The sequence below is a fragment of the Tachyglossus aculeatus genome, chromosome 1 (assembly GCF_015852505.1).
Source record: "Tachyglossus aculeatus isolate mTacAcu1 chromosome 1, mTacAcu1.pri, whole genome shotgun sequence".
NCBI classification, from domain to species: Eukaryota; Metazoa; Chordata; class Mammalia; order Monotremata; family Tachyglossidae; genus Tachyglossus; species Tachyglossus aculeatus.
Window position 1 is genome coordinate 71166636 of NC_052066.1, and position 13654 is coordinate 71180289.

The window sequence follows — 13654 nt, forward strand, 5'->3', positions numbered from 1 at the left end:
GAACCCAGGTCCTCTGACTCCCAAGCCCGTACTCTTTCCACTAGGCCGTGCTCCTCCTCATGATGTACTGATTATGTACATAATGGAGCAAATATCATCAATCCCATTTTTCCAAAGGGGTGTGGAGAGTGGCTTGCCTCTACAAGCATGGAAATGGAGTTTAAAATAAACAGGATTATACCGAAGTGGCTCAAGTTAAATAGAACCCCCAAACTAGGACCACGCTGGCCCACTGGGATGCCAGAAAACTCCTGGGGGGAGCGGGGTAATATCGGGGGCTGGGGGTGCTGCCCAAGCGGATCTCTGCTCATCCACCACATGCTCTCTTCTCTCCCATTTCCCCAAGTCCTCCAATGTTTGCTCATTCCTGTCTGCATCAAACAGAAACTGCACACCACACTGGCTCTAGAGAAGCAGCGTGGCTCAGTGGAAAGAGCCCGGGCTTGGGAGTCAGAGGTCATGGGTTCTAATCCCGGCTCCGCCACCTGTCTGCTGCGTGAACTTGGGCAAGTCACTTCACTTCTCGGAGCTTGAGTTCCCTCATCTGTAAAATGGGGATTAAGACTGTAAGTCCCACGTGGGACCACCTGATCACCTTGTATCCTGTGCCAGCGCTTAGAACAGTGCTTTGCACATAGTAAGCGGTTAATAAATGCCATCATTATTATTATTATTATTTAAGGCTCTGGCCCCCTCCTACTTATCCTTACTGTTCTCCAACTACACCCTACCTCACAGACTTCATTCCTCTCAAGGAAACCAACTCACTGTGCCTTGTTCTCTCTCTCCCTGTCGATGTCTTGATGACGCCTCCCCTTCTGCTTGGAACTTCTTCCCCCTCATATTCACAAGACCATTTCTCTCCCCATTTTCAGAGCTTTTCTGAAATCCCATATCCTCCAGGAGGCCCTCCCTTAATAATCTTGCATCTTCCCACTTCACATCAGTCAGTCAGTTAATTGTATATATTGAGCAATTACTGTGTGCTGAGCACTGTACTAAGCATTTGGGAGGGTACAATAGAACAGATTTGGTAGACATGTTCCCTGCCCTCAAGTCTTAGAAGCAGCGTGGATCTGTGGAAGGAGCACGGGCTTTGGAGTCAGAGGTCACGGGTTCAAATCCCAGCTCTGCCAACTGTCAGCTGTGTGACTTTGGGCAAGTCACTTCACTTCTCTGGGCCTCAGTTACCTCATCTGTAAAATGGGGATTAAGACTGTGAGCCCCTCGTGGGACAACCTGATCACCTTGTAACTTCTCCAGTGCTTAGAACAGTGCTTTGCACATAGTAAGTGCTTAATAAATGCTATTATTATTATTATTATGATGATGATGATGATGATGATGATGTCTAGATGGGACATTTATCCTAACTGCCACTTCAGCATTCCTGTGTCACCTAAGCACTTGAGTAATGACAGGTGGCTGGGCACCTCTCTTCTGGTAACACTTAGGTACACTTCTTTATACTTTATTGCTTCCGCCTATATGCAATTTGTTTTAGTGTCTGTCTCCCCAGATAGACTGCAAATTCCACGATGGCCAAGAATTTTATTGTACTCCCTCGAGGACACAGTACAGTACAAAGCAGGTGCTCACTAAATATTACCGATTGATTTATTCTCCCTTGGAGAACTCATTCTCTCCCACGGCGTCAACTACTGTTATCTACACGATGATTCCCAAATTTTCCTCTCCAGCTGACCTCTCTCCTTCTCTGCAGTCTTACATTTCCTCCTGCCTTCAGGGTATCTCTACTTGGATGTTCCGCCCACACCTCAAACTTACCGCGTCCAAAACAGAACGCCTCATCTTCTCTCCCAAACCCCACACTCCTCGTGCCTTTCCCATCACTGCAGACAACACCACTACCTCCATGGTTCACAAGGTATATAACCTGGGCATTGGCCTCGACTCACCTCTGATGCAATCCACATATTCCATCTGTCACAAAAGCCTATCACTCCTCTTCCCCATGCTTTCTGATTTGCAAGAAAAAACCCAAAGCCCCCCTGAGGGGCCTCAAAAGGTGGTCCAGATGAAGGTGAGAGAATCAGAATGATTTCTCTCTCTCTCTGTCATCTACGTCTCCTTTCCATAGTCTAAGGTTTCCTAAAACACATTTATTGGACTCCCTAACCTCTATTCCAGTAAGCCACCGGAGTCCAGGTCTTCTTTCCTCTCTCACCATTCCTGTCCCCATTCCATCAAGAAAACTGGTCAGACCCGAAATCCCTGACCTTAACTCTAGGGAACGGAGGGGGTGATAAACGCTTAGTATGGTGCTCTGCACACAGTAAGCACTCAATAAATACATTTGAATGAATGGGGGTGAGGAACACTATAAACCTCCCCACTCCTACCGACACACAAACCCACACATTAACGGGCACATACAAAGAAAAATCTCCAGGAAGACATGTGAGCTCAGAAATACCTCAGACACGTACATACCCAGACCCACGTCAACAGGTCCACACAAACAGACTTGTTTCCCACAGATATACACACGGATATATACACATGGAATAACTTATCCATCTGCATCCTCATAAATCATAACCCACAGATAAGCACATACACTTCTACATCAAGATGGATCACCCCACTACATGGTTGGACATTAACATTCAAAAAACTTATGTTCAAAACGATACATTTACCACCCCATCCCCACCTTTTTGGTTTCCCCTTTTACTCCACCTCCAAAAACACCACTGAACGCAAGCTTCCCCCTATAGACAATAAGCTCCTTGTGAGGAGAGATTGTGTCTACCAACTCTAAAACAGTATCCAGGGCTTAGAACAGTGTTTGACGTATGGTAAGCACTTAAAAAATATCTTTTTTAAAAAACCCTCTGTTGCATTGTATTTTGCCAGGTGTTTAGTACAGTGCTCTGCCTAAAGTAAGCACTTAACAAATGTCATTAAAAAAAGTCTCTATTGCATTGTATCTTGTCAAGTATTTAGTACAGTGGTCTCAAATAACATTGCTTAACTGAGAGAAAAACATAAAGCAAAACCTCATACTGAGCCACAAAAGAAATCAACGGGCTTACAGGCACACCCCAGGGCCACAGAAACACATACCCTTCAATATTCATTCATTCACTCATTCAGTTGCAATAGAATAGTAATAGAGGGAGAATGTTAAGGGGAAAAACAGAAGAAAAACCAGAAAGGGAATGAGAAAAAGCATATCAATAGGCAAAAGTGTTATTTTCTGAAAGGGTTACAATGCAGCAAGCCCAATAACTTAGAATTTTGCTATGTATGGTATAATAGCCTAGAAAAATGTTTGCCTGGCCCCTATGAATTTAACATACAACAAACTCTTGTCTATCTGAAAATGAGACATTCAAATTTTCAGATAACTGAAATTCTTTCCGATATATGAGTGTATTATCTGACAGTCTTCCTCTTTTACCCCTACAATGCGGGAATGTGAGTGGGGTGAACAGGCTAAAAATAAATATCTTCCCACTGCAGTTTAGGGGGTGCAGATGAAGGTGGAAATGTCAAGGTTTTCTTTTTAAGCCTCCTTCTTCCTGACCCTCTGGGTCAAAATGGAAAATACCAATAGGCTGCTGTACTATTACCCTTGGTTCTAATCTTTTTGGATATTTGAGAATTTGCTCCATTTGCCTCTTTGTCTATGTAACTAAGAACCATATAATTTTGTTGTGCTTGAAAGATGGGATTATACAGATATATAGCTGTCCGAATATCTTTTTATCATATTTGTTAAGTGCCTACTATATGCTAGACACTGCAATGATAATAATAAAAATAATAACAATAATAATGGCATTTGTTAAGCACTTACTATGTGCCAGGCACTGTACTAAGCACTGGAGCTACTGAGAGGCCCTACTGAGAGCTCACCTCCTCCAGGAGGCCTTCCCAGACTGAGCCCCTTCCTTCCTCTCCCCCTCGTCCCCCTCTCCATCCCCCCATCTTACCTCCTTCCCTTCCCCACAGCACCTGTATATATGTATATGTTATTTATTACTCTATTTATTTATTTATTTATTTTGCCTGTACGTGTCTATTCTATTTATTTTATTTTGTTAGTATGTTTGGTTTTGTTCTCTGTCTCCCCCTTTTAGACTGTGAGCCCACTGTTGGGTACGGACTGTCTCTATATGTTGCCAACTTGTACTTCCCAAGCGCTTAGTACAGTGCTCTGCACACAGTAAGCGCTCAATAAATACAATTGATTGATTGATTGGAGTGGATACAAGCAAACTGGGTTGGACACAGTCCCTGTCCCACATGGGTCTCATTCATTCAATCGTATTTATTGAGCGCTTACTGTGTGCAGAGCACTGTACTAAGTGCTTGGGAAGTACAAGTTGGCAACATATAGAGACGGTCCCTACCCAACAGTGGGCTCACAGTCTAGAAGGGGGAGACAGAGAACAAAACAACACATATTAACAAAATAAAATAAATAGAATAAATATGTACAAATAAAATAGAGTAATAAATACGTACAAACATATATACATATATACAGGTGCTGTGGGGAGGAGAAGGAAGTAAGGCAGTGGCGGATGGGGAGGAGGAGATGAAGGAGGGCGCTCAGTGTGGGAAGGCCTCCTGGAGGAGGTGAGCTCTCAGTAGGGCCTTGAAGGGAGGAAGAGAGCTAGCTTGGTAGGGCTTCCCCGGTGAAGGCTGAAATTGGCCTCCCGTTTCTTCAGACTTATTGTCAGGCAGTAACTGCCAGTATTGCCAGGTAGTAATATTCGAACCGTTTACAATCATCTGCATGGACACTGAGGAGCAACTGTCGTCCAGCAAAAGAATCAATCAATCAATCAATCGTATTTATTGAGCGCTTACTGTGTGCAGAGCACTGTACTAAGCACTTGGGAAGTACAAGTTGGCAACACATAGAGAAAGTCCCTACCCAACAGTGGGCTCACAGTCTAAAAGGGGGAGACAGAGAACAAAACCAAATATACTAACAAAATAAAATAAATAGAATAGATATAAGAAAGAGCATGGGATTTGGGGTCAGGAGATCAGGGTTCTAGTCCTGGCTCTACCAGAGAAGCAGCCTGGCTCAGTGGAAAGAGCCCGGGCTTGGGAGTCAGAGGTCATGGGTTCTAATCCTGGCTCCGCCGCTTGTCAGCTGCGTGACTTTGGGCAAGTCACTTCACTTCTCTGGGCCTCAGTTACCTCATCTGGAAAATGGGGATTAAGACCGTAAGCCCCACGTGGGACAACCTGACCAACTTGTATCCCGGCTAGCGCTTAGAACAGTGCTTTGCACATAGTAAGCACTTAACAAATACCATCATTATTATTTGCTTGTTGTGTGACCTTGGGTACATCATGTAATTTCTCTATTATTCCATTTCGACATCTGTTAAGTGGGGATGAAACACCCACTCTCCCTCCCTCTTAAACTGTGGGCTTCATGTGTGGCAGGGCCTGTCCAGTCGATTTCGCTTCAATCCCAGTGATTAAGAGTGTTTGGCGTATGCTCTAGACTGTAAGCTCATTAAAGGCAGGGAACGTGCCTGCTAATTCTGTTATATTACACTCTCCCAAGCATTTATTACAGTGCTCTGCACATAGTGAGCGCTCAATAAAAACCACAGATTCATTGATAGTAAGATACTTACTTGACTTTTTTTAAAGTGGTACTTGTTAAGTGCTATGTGCCAGTACTGTACTAAGTGCTGGGGTAAAACCAAGATAATCAGGTTGGACACAGTCCTTATTCCACATGGGGCCCACAGTCTAAGACCTTAACAAATACCATCAATATTATTAACATCATCGTATGAACTGTTTTCATACAGATGATAATTCACTATCCGTATTAAGACAAAAACAGAGTAAACACACGAGCTTTAACAAGGAATTTCATTAGCTATTATTCATAACTTCATTATTATTCATTCACGAGAGGCAGCGTGGCTCATGAGAAGCAGCGTGGCTCATTGGAAAGAGCCCGGGCTTTGGAGTCAGAGGTCATGGGTTCAAATCCCGGCTCCGCCAGTTGTCAGCTGTGTGACTTTGGGCAAGTCACTTAACTTCTCTGGGCCTCAGTTACCTCATCTGTAAAATGGGGATTAAGACTGTGAGCCCCAAGTGGGACAACCTGATCACCTTGTATCCTCCCCAGCGCTTAGAACAGTGCTTTGCACACAGTAAGCGCTTAACAAATGCCATCATCATTATTATTATTATAACTTTCTGTCCGTCAGTAAAAGACTGTTAAGCACTGGACTGGTTGTCAAGGGAGATTTTGGGGTTACTTTCTCTGGAGGGCCTCATATTAAGTTAGAAATCCACTGGTTTTTGCTAGGAGGAATGGAGTTGGGCCAGATGATTTATTAGGTCCTTCTGGAATGTGATTATTAACTGCTCATCATAAGAGCATAAGTATTAATCTACGAGTAACTACGTGAGGGCTTACGGGTTCCCTAATGACATTTTTCCGAAGGGACCACAGAGGATTTCTGCTACAAGATAGAAGATTTTCTTTTTATCATTTCCCATAGAACAGAAGGCTCATTATTTCCATTAAGCTCATATTTAAGAATATCAAAAATGAAAAAAATCACAATGCTGGGTTATTTCAGACCCTTAATACACACTGATAACATCTATTAAATCTCACCAAGCTTCTACATAAATGAATCACAACTGACTTAAAACAAAGAATATAGCAAAGGTTAAGGAATCTGAGTTTAGGAAAGAATCAAAAAAGTGTTCTATCTTATTGAGACTATGAAAAGCAGAGTAAAATAGATTATTGTAAAGTACCACAGTAAAGTATTTACAGTATTCTAAATTTAGAATAATTTATTTTACTGGGCTTTTCAGTTTCAGGCGTCAGGAGTCAGAATAAAATAAATCAACATTATTAAAGGACAGGGGTTCTAAAATACAATGCCATGTATAAATCATGCACTTTGAAAGAGCCACTTGAAAGTTCTAGCTTTAATCAACTTACACGATGTTTAAAATTCTCCTCAAAACAGTTAACCTGATCATATCTTGGGGCACTTAAAGGCATTCCTTCAGAAGATAAGCTTAATTAGAAAAAGTGAGATATGTCCATTTAGATATGCATAGGTGATCTCTACTAATCTGACCATGAGGCTGTAGTGAGTACATGCTCACCATGTGGGATCATATGTGTCCTCTTCTGGCAGGTTCAAATCACCCGATTAGTAGTAACTGTGATATTTGTTAAGTGTTCACAATGTGCCACGCATCGTGCTAGGTGCTGAGATAGATTCAACACATTCAGATGAACCAAGGTGTCTGCTCCAAATGGGAATCACAATGTAAGTAGGAGGGAGCATAGGTATTCAATCTGGATTTTACAGATGAGGGCACTGGGACGGAGAAGTTGGGTGATTTGCCCAAGATCACACACAGCAGACACGTGGCGGAGCTGGGATTAGAACCCAGGTCTCTTGACTCTCAGTTCTGTGCTCTTCCCACTAGACCGTGGGAGACAATGAGACCAGTTGAGTAGTTACTATTCCCAACGGAAAATATTCCTGTTCATCTGCTTTAAGGCACTCAATCAACTTTTTCATTCTACTCTCCCACTGTATCCCACCTCCCGCTCTTCGTTCCTCTAAAGCTAACGTACTGGGCCTCATTCTCATCTCTTCCACTGCTGATTTCTTACTCATCCCTTCCGCACCCCATCTGAAACTTTCTCCCTATCTTCAAAGCCCTTCTGAAATCACATTTCTTCCAGGAAGTCTTCGACAAATACTGTCTAATTCTTCCTTGCTCATATCCTCCCAACTGCCAATTCAGCACTTCAGTACTCAGCATCTTCCACAGCACTTAAAAACATATCTTACATATCCTGTTACTTAAGCAATAACTCCTGTTCACAAATCTCCCTTTCCTCTATCTGTAATTTAGGTTAATGTTTGACTCCTCCACTAGACTTCAAGCTAGGAGAGGGCAGTGATCTTTCTACTGTACTCTCCCATGTACTTAATACAATTCTCTGCCCACACTGCAAATACTACTGCTTGATGTCAGCTGAGCTGAAAGACCATGGATGAACCAAATTAATTTAGAAGGACTGAACAGAATTAATTAAACTTCAAGTCTGCATCCAGGGCAACTTCAAATTTTTCTGTTACTGTGTCCAAGAACAGAGTGGCCTAATGGATAGATTCCCAGGTCTAGGCTTTTTCCACTACGTGTGGGCAGAGCACTGAATTTAACTAAGCGCTTAATAATAACAATAATAATAATAATGGCATTTATTAAGCACTTACTATGTGCAAAGCACTGTTCTAAGCGCTGGGGTAGTTACAAGGTAATCAAGCTGTCCCACGTGGGGCTCACAGATTTAATTCCCATTTTACAGATGAGCTAACAGGCACAGAGAAGTTAAGTTGACTTGCCCAAAGTCACACAACTGACAAAAGATTAAGTTAGGAGACGCGATCCCTACCCTCAAAGAGCTTGAACTCTAACTGGGGGAGAAAGACACGAAAAGAAATTACAGGTAGGGGAACCGGCCAAGAATTCAAATATGTACAGAAAGGTTGTGGCTTACAGGGGTAGGGTGAGACCCAAGTGTTTAAGGGGACATCAATCAATCAATCAATCGTATTTATTGAGAGTTTACTGTGTGCAAAGCACTGTACTAAGTGATTGGGAAGTACAAGTTGGCAACATATAGAGACAGTCCCTACCCAACAGTGGGCTCAGTCTAAAAGGACTGGACTGAGGCACATGGGTAACATATTAAGTAGGGAAAATAGGATGCAGAGATTAATCAGGGAAGGCATTCTGGAGGAGATGTACTTTGGGCGGGACTTTGAGATGGGGAAAATAGTAGGTGGTCTGTTGAATGTGAAGGAGGCGGGATCTGGATAAATTGGAGAGTGTGCCCAAAGGTGATCTGGGCCAAAAGAGAAGTGTATCCCAGCTTGCATCCAAGGGTGCTACCGCACACATGCTGCTGTATTCTCTAGGCGGTCCAGGGTCACCAGGATATGGTAGATGTTCCCAGCGACCGATCCACCAGGCCAGAAATCCTCTGAGTGGGTTGGGTGTGCGACTGAGTTGTCCTTGCAGAGTTCAGTATAGACTAGAGCCTGGCCGGCCTGGGTCTTACCTGGTCCCACCCCCTGCAACTATTGAGCTGATCTGTCTCCTCAGGAGACTGTAATGATAATAATACTAATAATGATATTTGTTAAGCACTTACTTTGTGCCAAGCACTGTTCTAAGCACTGGGGTAGATACAAGGTAAGCAGGCTGTCCCACACGGGGCTCAGAGTTTTAATCCCCATTTTACAGATGAGGCACAGAGAAATGAAGTGGCTTGCTCAAGGTCACACAGCAGACGAGTGGCGGAGGCGGGAATAGAAGCCACATCCTCTGATTCTCAAGCTTGTGCTTTTCCCACTAAGCTATGCTGCTTCTCTGTAAGGCGCTTTGAGGGTAGGAATCCTATGTGCTCTACCGTCCTCTCCCAACCACTTGATACAGTGCTCTGCACAGTATCAAGTGCTCAAAAAAGGATAACTGAGTGACTGATCGATTCCAAGTGCCAGCCCAGTCTGGTCTGGCCCTGAGTGATGCCTGGGCCCCCACTGAACCAAAAGTCAGTTGAAAGCAACCAAAAACAACCTATAGTTCACTTCCTGGGGTGCTGATGCACGGGGCATTGTTGATCCTGAAGTACTGAGCCCATTTCAGTTTCGGAGGGCTCTCTTTTTGTTGCGTAGCCAAAACGGGGGATCGTTGAGGACCAGGGCCTGGCTGAGCCCGGTCCAAATTCACCATGGCGAGACTTCATCCTGACTGAACTGCCCGTGGCCTTGGTGCATGAAAGGCTGACCAGGACCTGGGCAGGACTCTAACACAAGGGAGGCTCAGAAGAAGCCCTTGGGAAGTTGGGCTCACTGAATTTATCAAATCGAAATATCAGCTGGAGGAAAAGAGAAAAGTCCATCCAAAAGTCCAGCCCTACAGGCTTAAGAAGCAGAACAACGATCATACAAATTTAAAATACTTTAAGAGCAGAGTTTCGAAGACCCAGAAGCTGGAGAAGTGCTATTTCAATCAACCAATGATATTTATTGAGTGCTTACTGTGTGCAGAGAACTACACTAACTGCTTGGGAGAGAACAATACAATACAGTCCGTAGACACATTCCCTGACTACAAGGAGCTTACAGTTCAGAGGGGGAGATGAACATTAAATACATTTGCATAAATACTGTGAGGCTGAGGGTGGGGTGAATATCAAATGCTTAACCGGTACAGAGGCTGAGGGTGGGGTGAATATCAAATGCTTAAACAGTACAGATCCAAGCACGTAGGTGACCCACGTAGAAGGGAGAGGGAGTAGAGGAAAAAGGACTTAATTGGAAAAGGCCATTTAGAGGAGATGTGATTTGAATAAGTCTCTGAAGATGGGTGCAGTAATGGTCTGTGATAATGTGAAGATGGAGGGATTTCCAGGCCAGAAGGAGGATTTGGGTAAGGGGGTCGTTGGTGACACAGATGAGACGGAGGTACAGTGAGCTGGTGTTAGAGGAGCAAAATGTGGGGATTGGATTGTAGTACGAAATCAGTGAGGTTAGGCAGAAGGGGGTGAGCCGATGGTAAGGAGTTTCTGTTTGATCTGGAGGTGGATGGGCAGCCACTGGAGGTTCTAAAGGAGTTGGGAGATGATGTAGACTGAACATTTTTAGAAAAATAATCGGGCAGCAAGGAATGTCCTGGAGTGGGGAGAGACAGGAGGTAGGAAGGTCAGTGAGGAGGCTGATGCGTAGTCAAGGTGGGATAGGATAAGTGCTTGGAAAAAGAGGAAATGGCAGATGTTAGCAATCTGAAAAAAAATAAAATCCACTGTCAGTAGATTTATAAGGGTTATAACTCTGAAAGTATTCGGAAGTAACAATAAAAAACCAAAACCAAAAGGTTAACTTACAAGCTCTGTCAAATGCCTGAGTTGCCCAATTTCTTCAGGAAGTGAGACCAGTTTATTATTACTGGCAATTAAGACTTTCAGTGGCAAACTGCACATGTGCACTGGCAGCGTTGAAAGCTGGTTTCGACTAAATGGGTAAGAAGGAAAAAAAAAAAAGGCAGTCAGAATACCAGAACATGAAAGGCTTTTCCCTTTTGCACCCAGGGAATACCACAGACTCAGAAAAGAATACAGAGCGGGTATACCGTACAACTATTACGATGATGGAGTCTCCTATGGAGACTGGATGGGTGAGTTTCCCTTCCCCACAGCACCTGTATATATGTTTGTACATATTTATTACTCTATTTATTGTACTTGTACATATCTATTCTATTTTATTTTGTTAATATGTTTTGTTTTGTTCCCTGTCTCCCCCTTCAAGACTGTGAGCTCACTGTTGGGGAGGGAACGTCTCTATATGTTGCCAACTTGGACTTCCCAAGCGCTTAGTACAGTGCTCCGCACACAGTAAGTGCTCAATAAATACGATTGAATGAATGAATGATCCTCCTCTCAGGTGGCCGCTGCCCTCCGCCCGTCTTCCCACGATCCCTCTCTCCCCCTCCACCCCCTCGCTCTATCTCCTTCCCTTCCCCACAGCACCTGTATATATGTTTGTACGTATTTATTACTCTATTTTATTTGTACATATTTATTCTATTTATTTTATTTTGTTAATATGTTTTGTCTTGTTGTCTTTCTCCCCCTTCTAGACTGTGAGCCCACTGTTGGGTAGGGACCGTCTCTATACGTTGCCAACTTGTACTTCCCAAGCGCTTAGTACAGTGCTCCGCACACAGTAAGCGCTCAATAAATACGATTGAATGAATGATCCTCCCCACAGCACCTGTATATATGTATATATGTTTGTACATATTTATTACTCTATTTATTTTACTTGTACATATCTATTTTATTTTATTTTGTTAGTATGTTTGGTTTTGTTCTCTGTCTCCCCCTTTTAGCCTGTGAGCCCACTGTTGGGTAGGGACTGTCTCTATATGTTGCCAATTTGTACTTCCCAAGCGCTTAGTACAGTGCTCTGCACATAGTAAGCGCTCAATAAATACAATTGATGATATTGGTCCTGGTGAGGAACCTGCTCACTCACCAGGACTGACGATAGTGCCGATGGCTGGCGCAGCACCGCTCAACCTTTCTTGTCCTGTTCCCACTGAGGCAAACAGTGTACTGAGCAGCCGCGGGGGTAGACAGGGGTATAAGCACCTTAGGAAGTCCATGGAAAGGCTGTTTATGGGCAGGTCTTTTTTGCGGCCTCCTTGAGTGCTGAAGACGTGCCACAGTGCCATGAGCCAGAAAGGAGCTGCCTGAGAAGCAGAGGGTGTGGGTTCTAATCCCGGCTTCCCCACTTGTCTGCTCTGTGACCTGCCGCAAGTCACTTCACTTCTCTGGGCTTCAGTTCCCTCATCTGGAAAACGGGGATGAAGACGGTGAGCCCTGCGTGGGACATCCTGATAACCTTGTATCTATCCCGGGGCATAGAATAGTGCTTGGCACATAGTAAATGCTTAACAAATACCACAATTATGATTATTATTGGCAGCCGCTGCAGTCTTTGCGGTTCACGTTAGCCGACTTTCCAGATTTCTGCGTGCCTGTCCACCTTGCGGACACCCTACGTGGTTCCTCGGTCTGCAACCAGTGCCACTGGTGGTACAGACCTAACAGGTAGAACCGCGGCAAGGACCCAGCTCTCCTGATGCCCAGAATGATGCTCTTTACTGCTCCCTCCTTTGGGCTAACTTCAGGACCATATATTACAATACTTTATGCAAGAATCAATCAATCAGTCAATCGTATTTATTGAGCGCTTACTGTGTGCAGAGCACTGTACTAAGTGCTTCGGAAGTACAAGTTGGCAACATATAGAGACAGTCCTTACCCAACAGTGGGCTCACAGTCTAGAAGGGGGAGACAGAGAACAAAACCAAACATATTAACAAAATAAAATAAATAGAATAGATCTGTACAAAAATAAATAGAGTAATACATATGTACAAACATATATACATATATGCAGGTGCTGTGGGGAAGGGAAGGAGGTAAGGGGGGGGGATGGAGAGGGGGACGAGGGGGAGAGAGCAGCCAATCGTATTTATTGAGCACTTACTATGTGCAGAGCACTGTATTAAGCGTGTGGGAGAGTACATTATAACAATAAACAGACACATTCCTGTCTACCAGAAGCAGTGTGGCTCAATAAAAAGAAGCTTTTTATTTGTACATAACTATACTGGTAATCCATTCTTCATCTGGGAAAGAACGGGCCTGGGTTCTCAGAAGGACTTGGGTTCTAATCCTGGCTCCACCAATTGTCTGCTCTGTGACCTCGGACAAGTCACTTCACTTCTCTGGGCCTCAGTTCCCTCAACTGTAAAATGGAGATTAATACTGAGCCTCATGCGGGGCATGAACATTAGCTTGTACCTACCCTGGCATTCAGAACAGTGCCTGGTACCCAGCAAGTGCTTAACAAACACATTTTTTTCTTTGAAGTTAGGATTAAATAATCTCTTTATAGATGTGGATTTTCAGTGCAGTATCCTTGGGTCGCTGGTTCGATTCCAGCTCGGGGGAATGTTGATCTTAGAGAAGCAGCGTGGCTCAGTGGAAAGAGCACGGGCTTTGGAGTCAGAGGTCATG

At 43.9% G+C, this 13654-nt stretch overlaps 1 protein-coding gene across 1 annotated transcript in view; it reads right to left on the bottom strand.

The window, feature by feature from the left end:
• The window catches only part of LRCH3 (leucine rich repeats and calponin homology domain containing 3), a 166422-nt gene that overhangs the window by 61193 nt on the left and 91575 nt on the right, over positions 1–13654 (bottom strand). The window contains exon 3 of the mRNA XM_038745265.1: positions 10949–11075. Within this exon, the coding sequence (XP_038601193.1) occupies positions 10949–11075 (127 nt within the window). The remainder of the gene's footprint in view (positions 1–10948; positions 11076–13654) is intronic.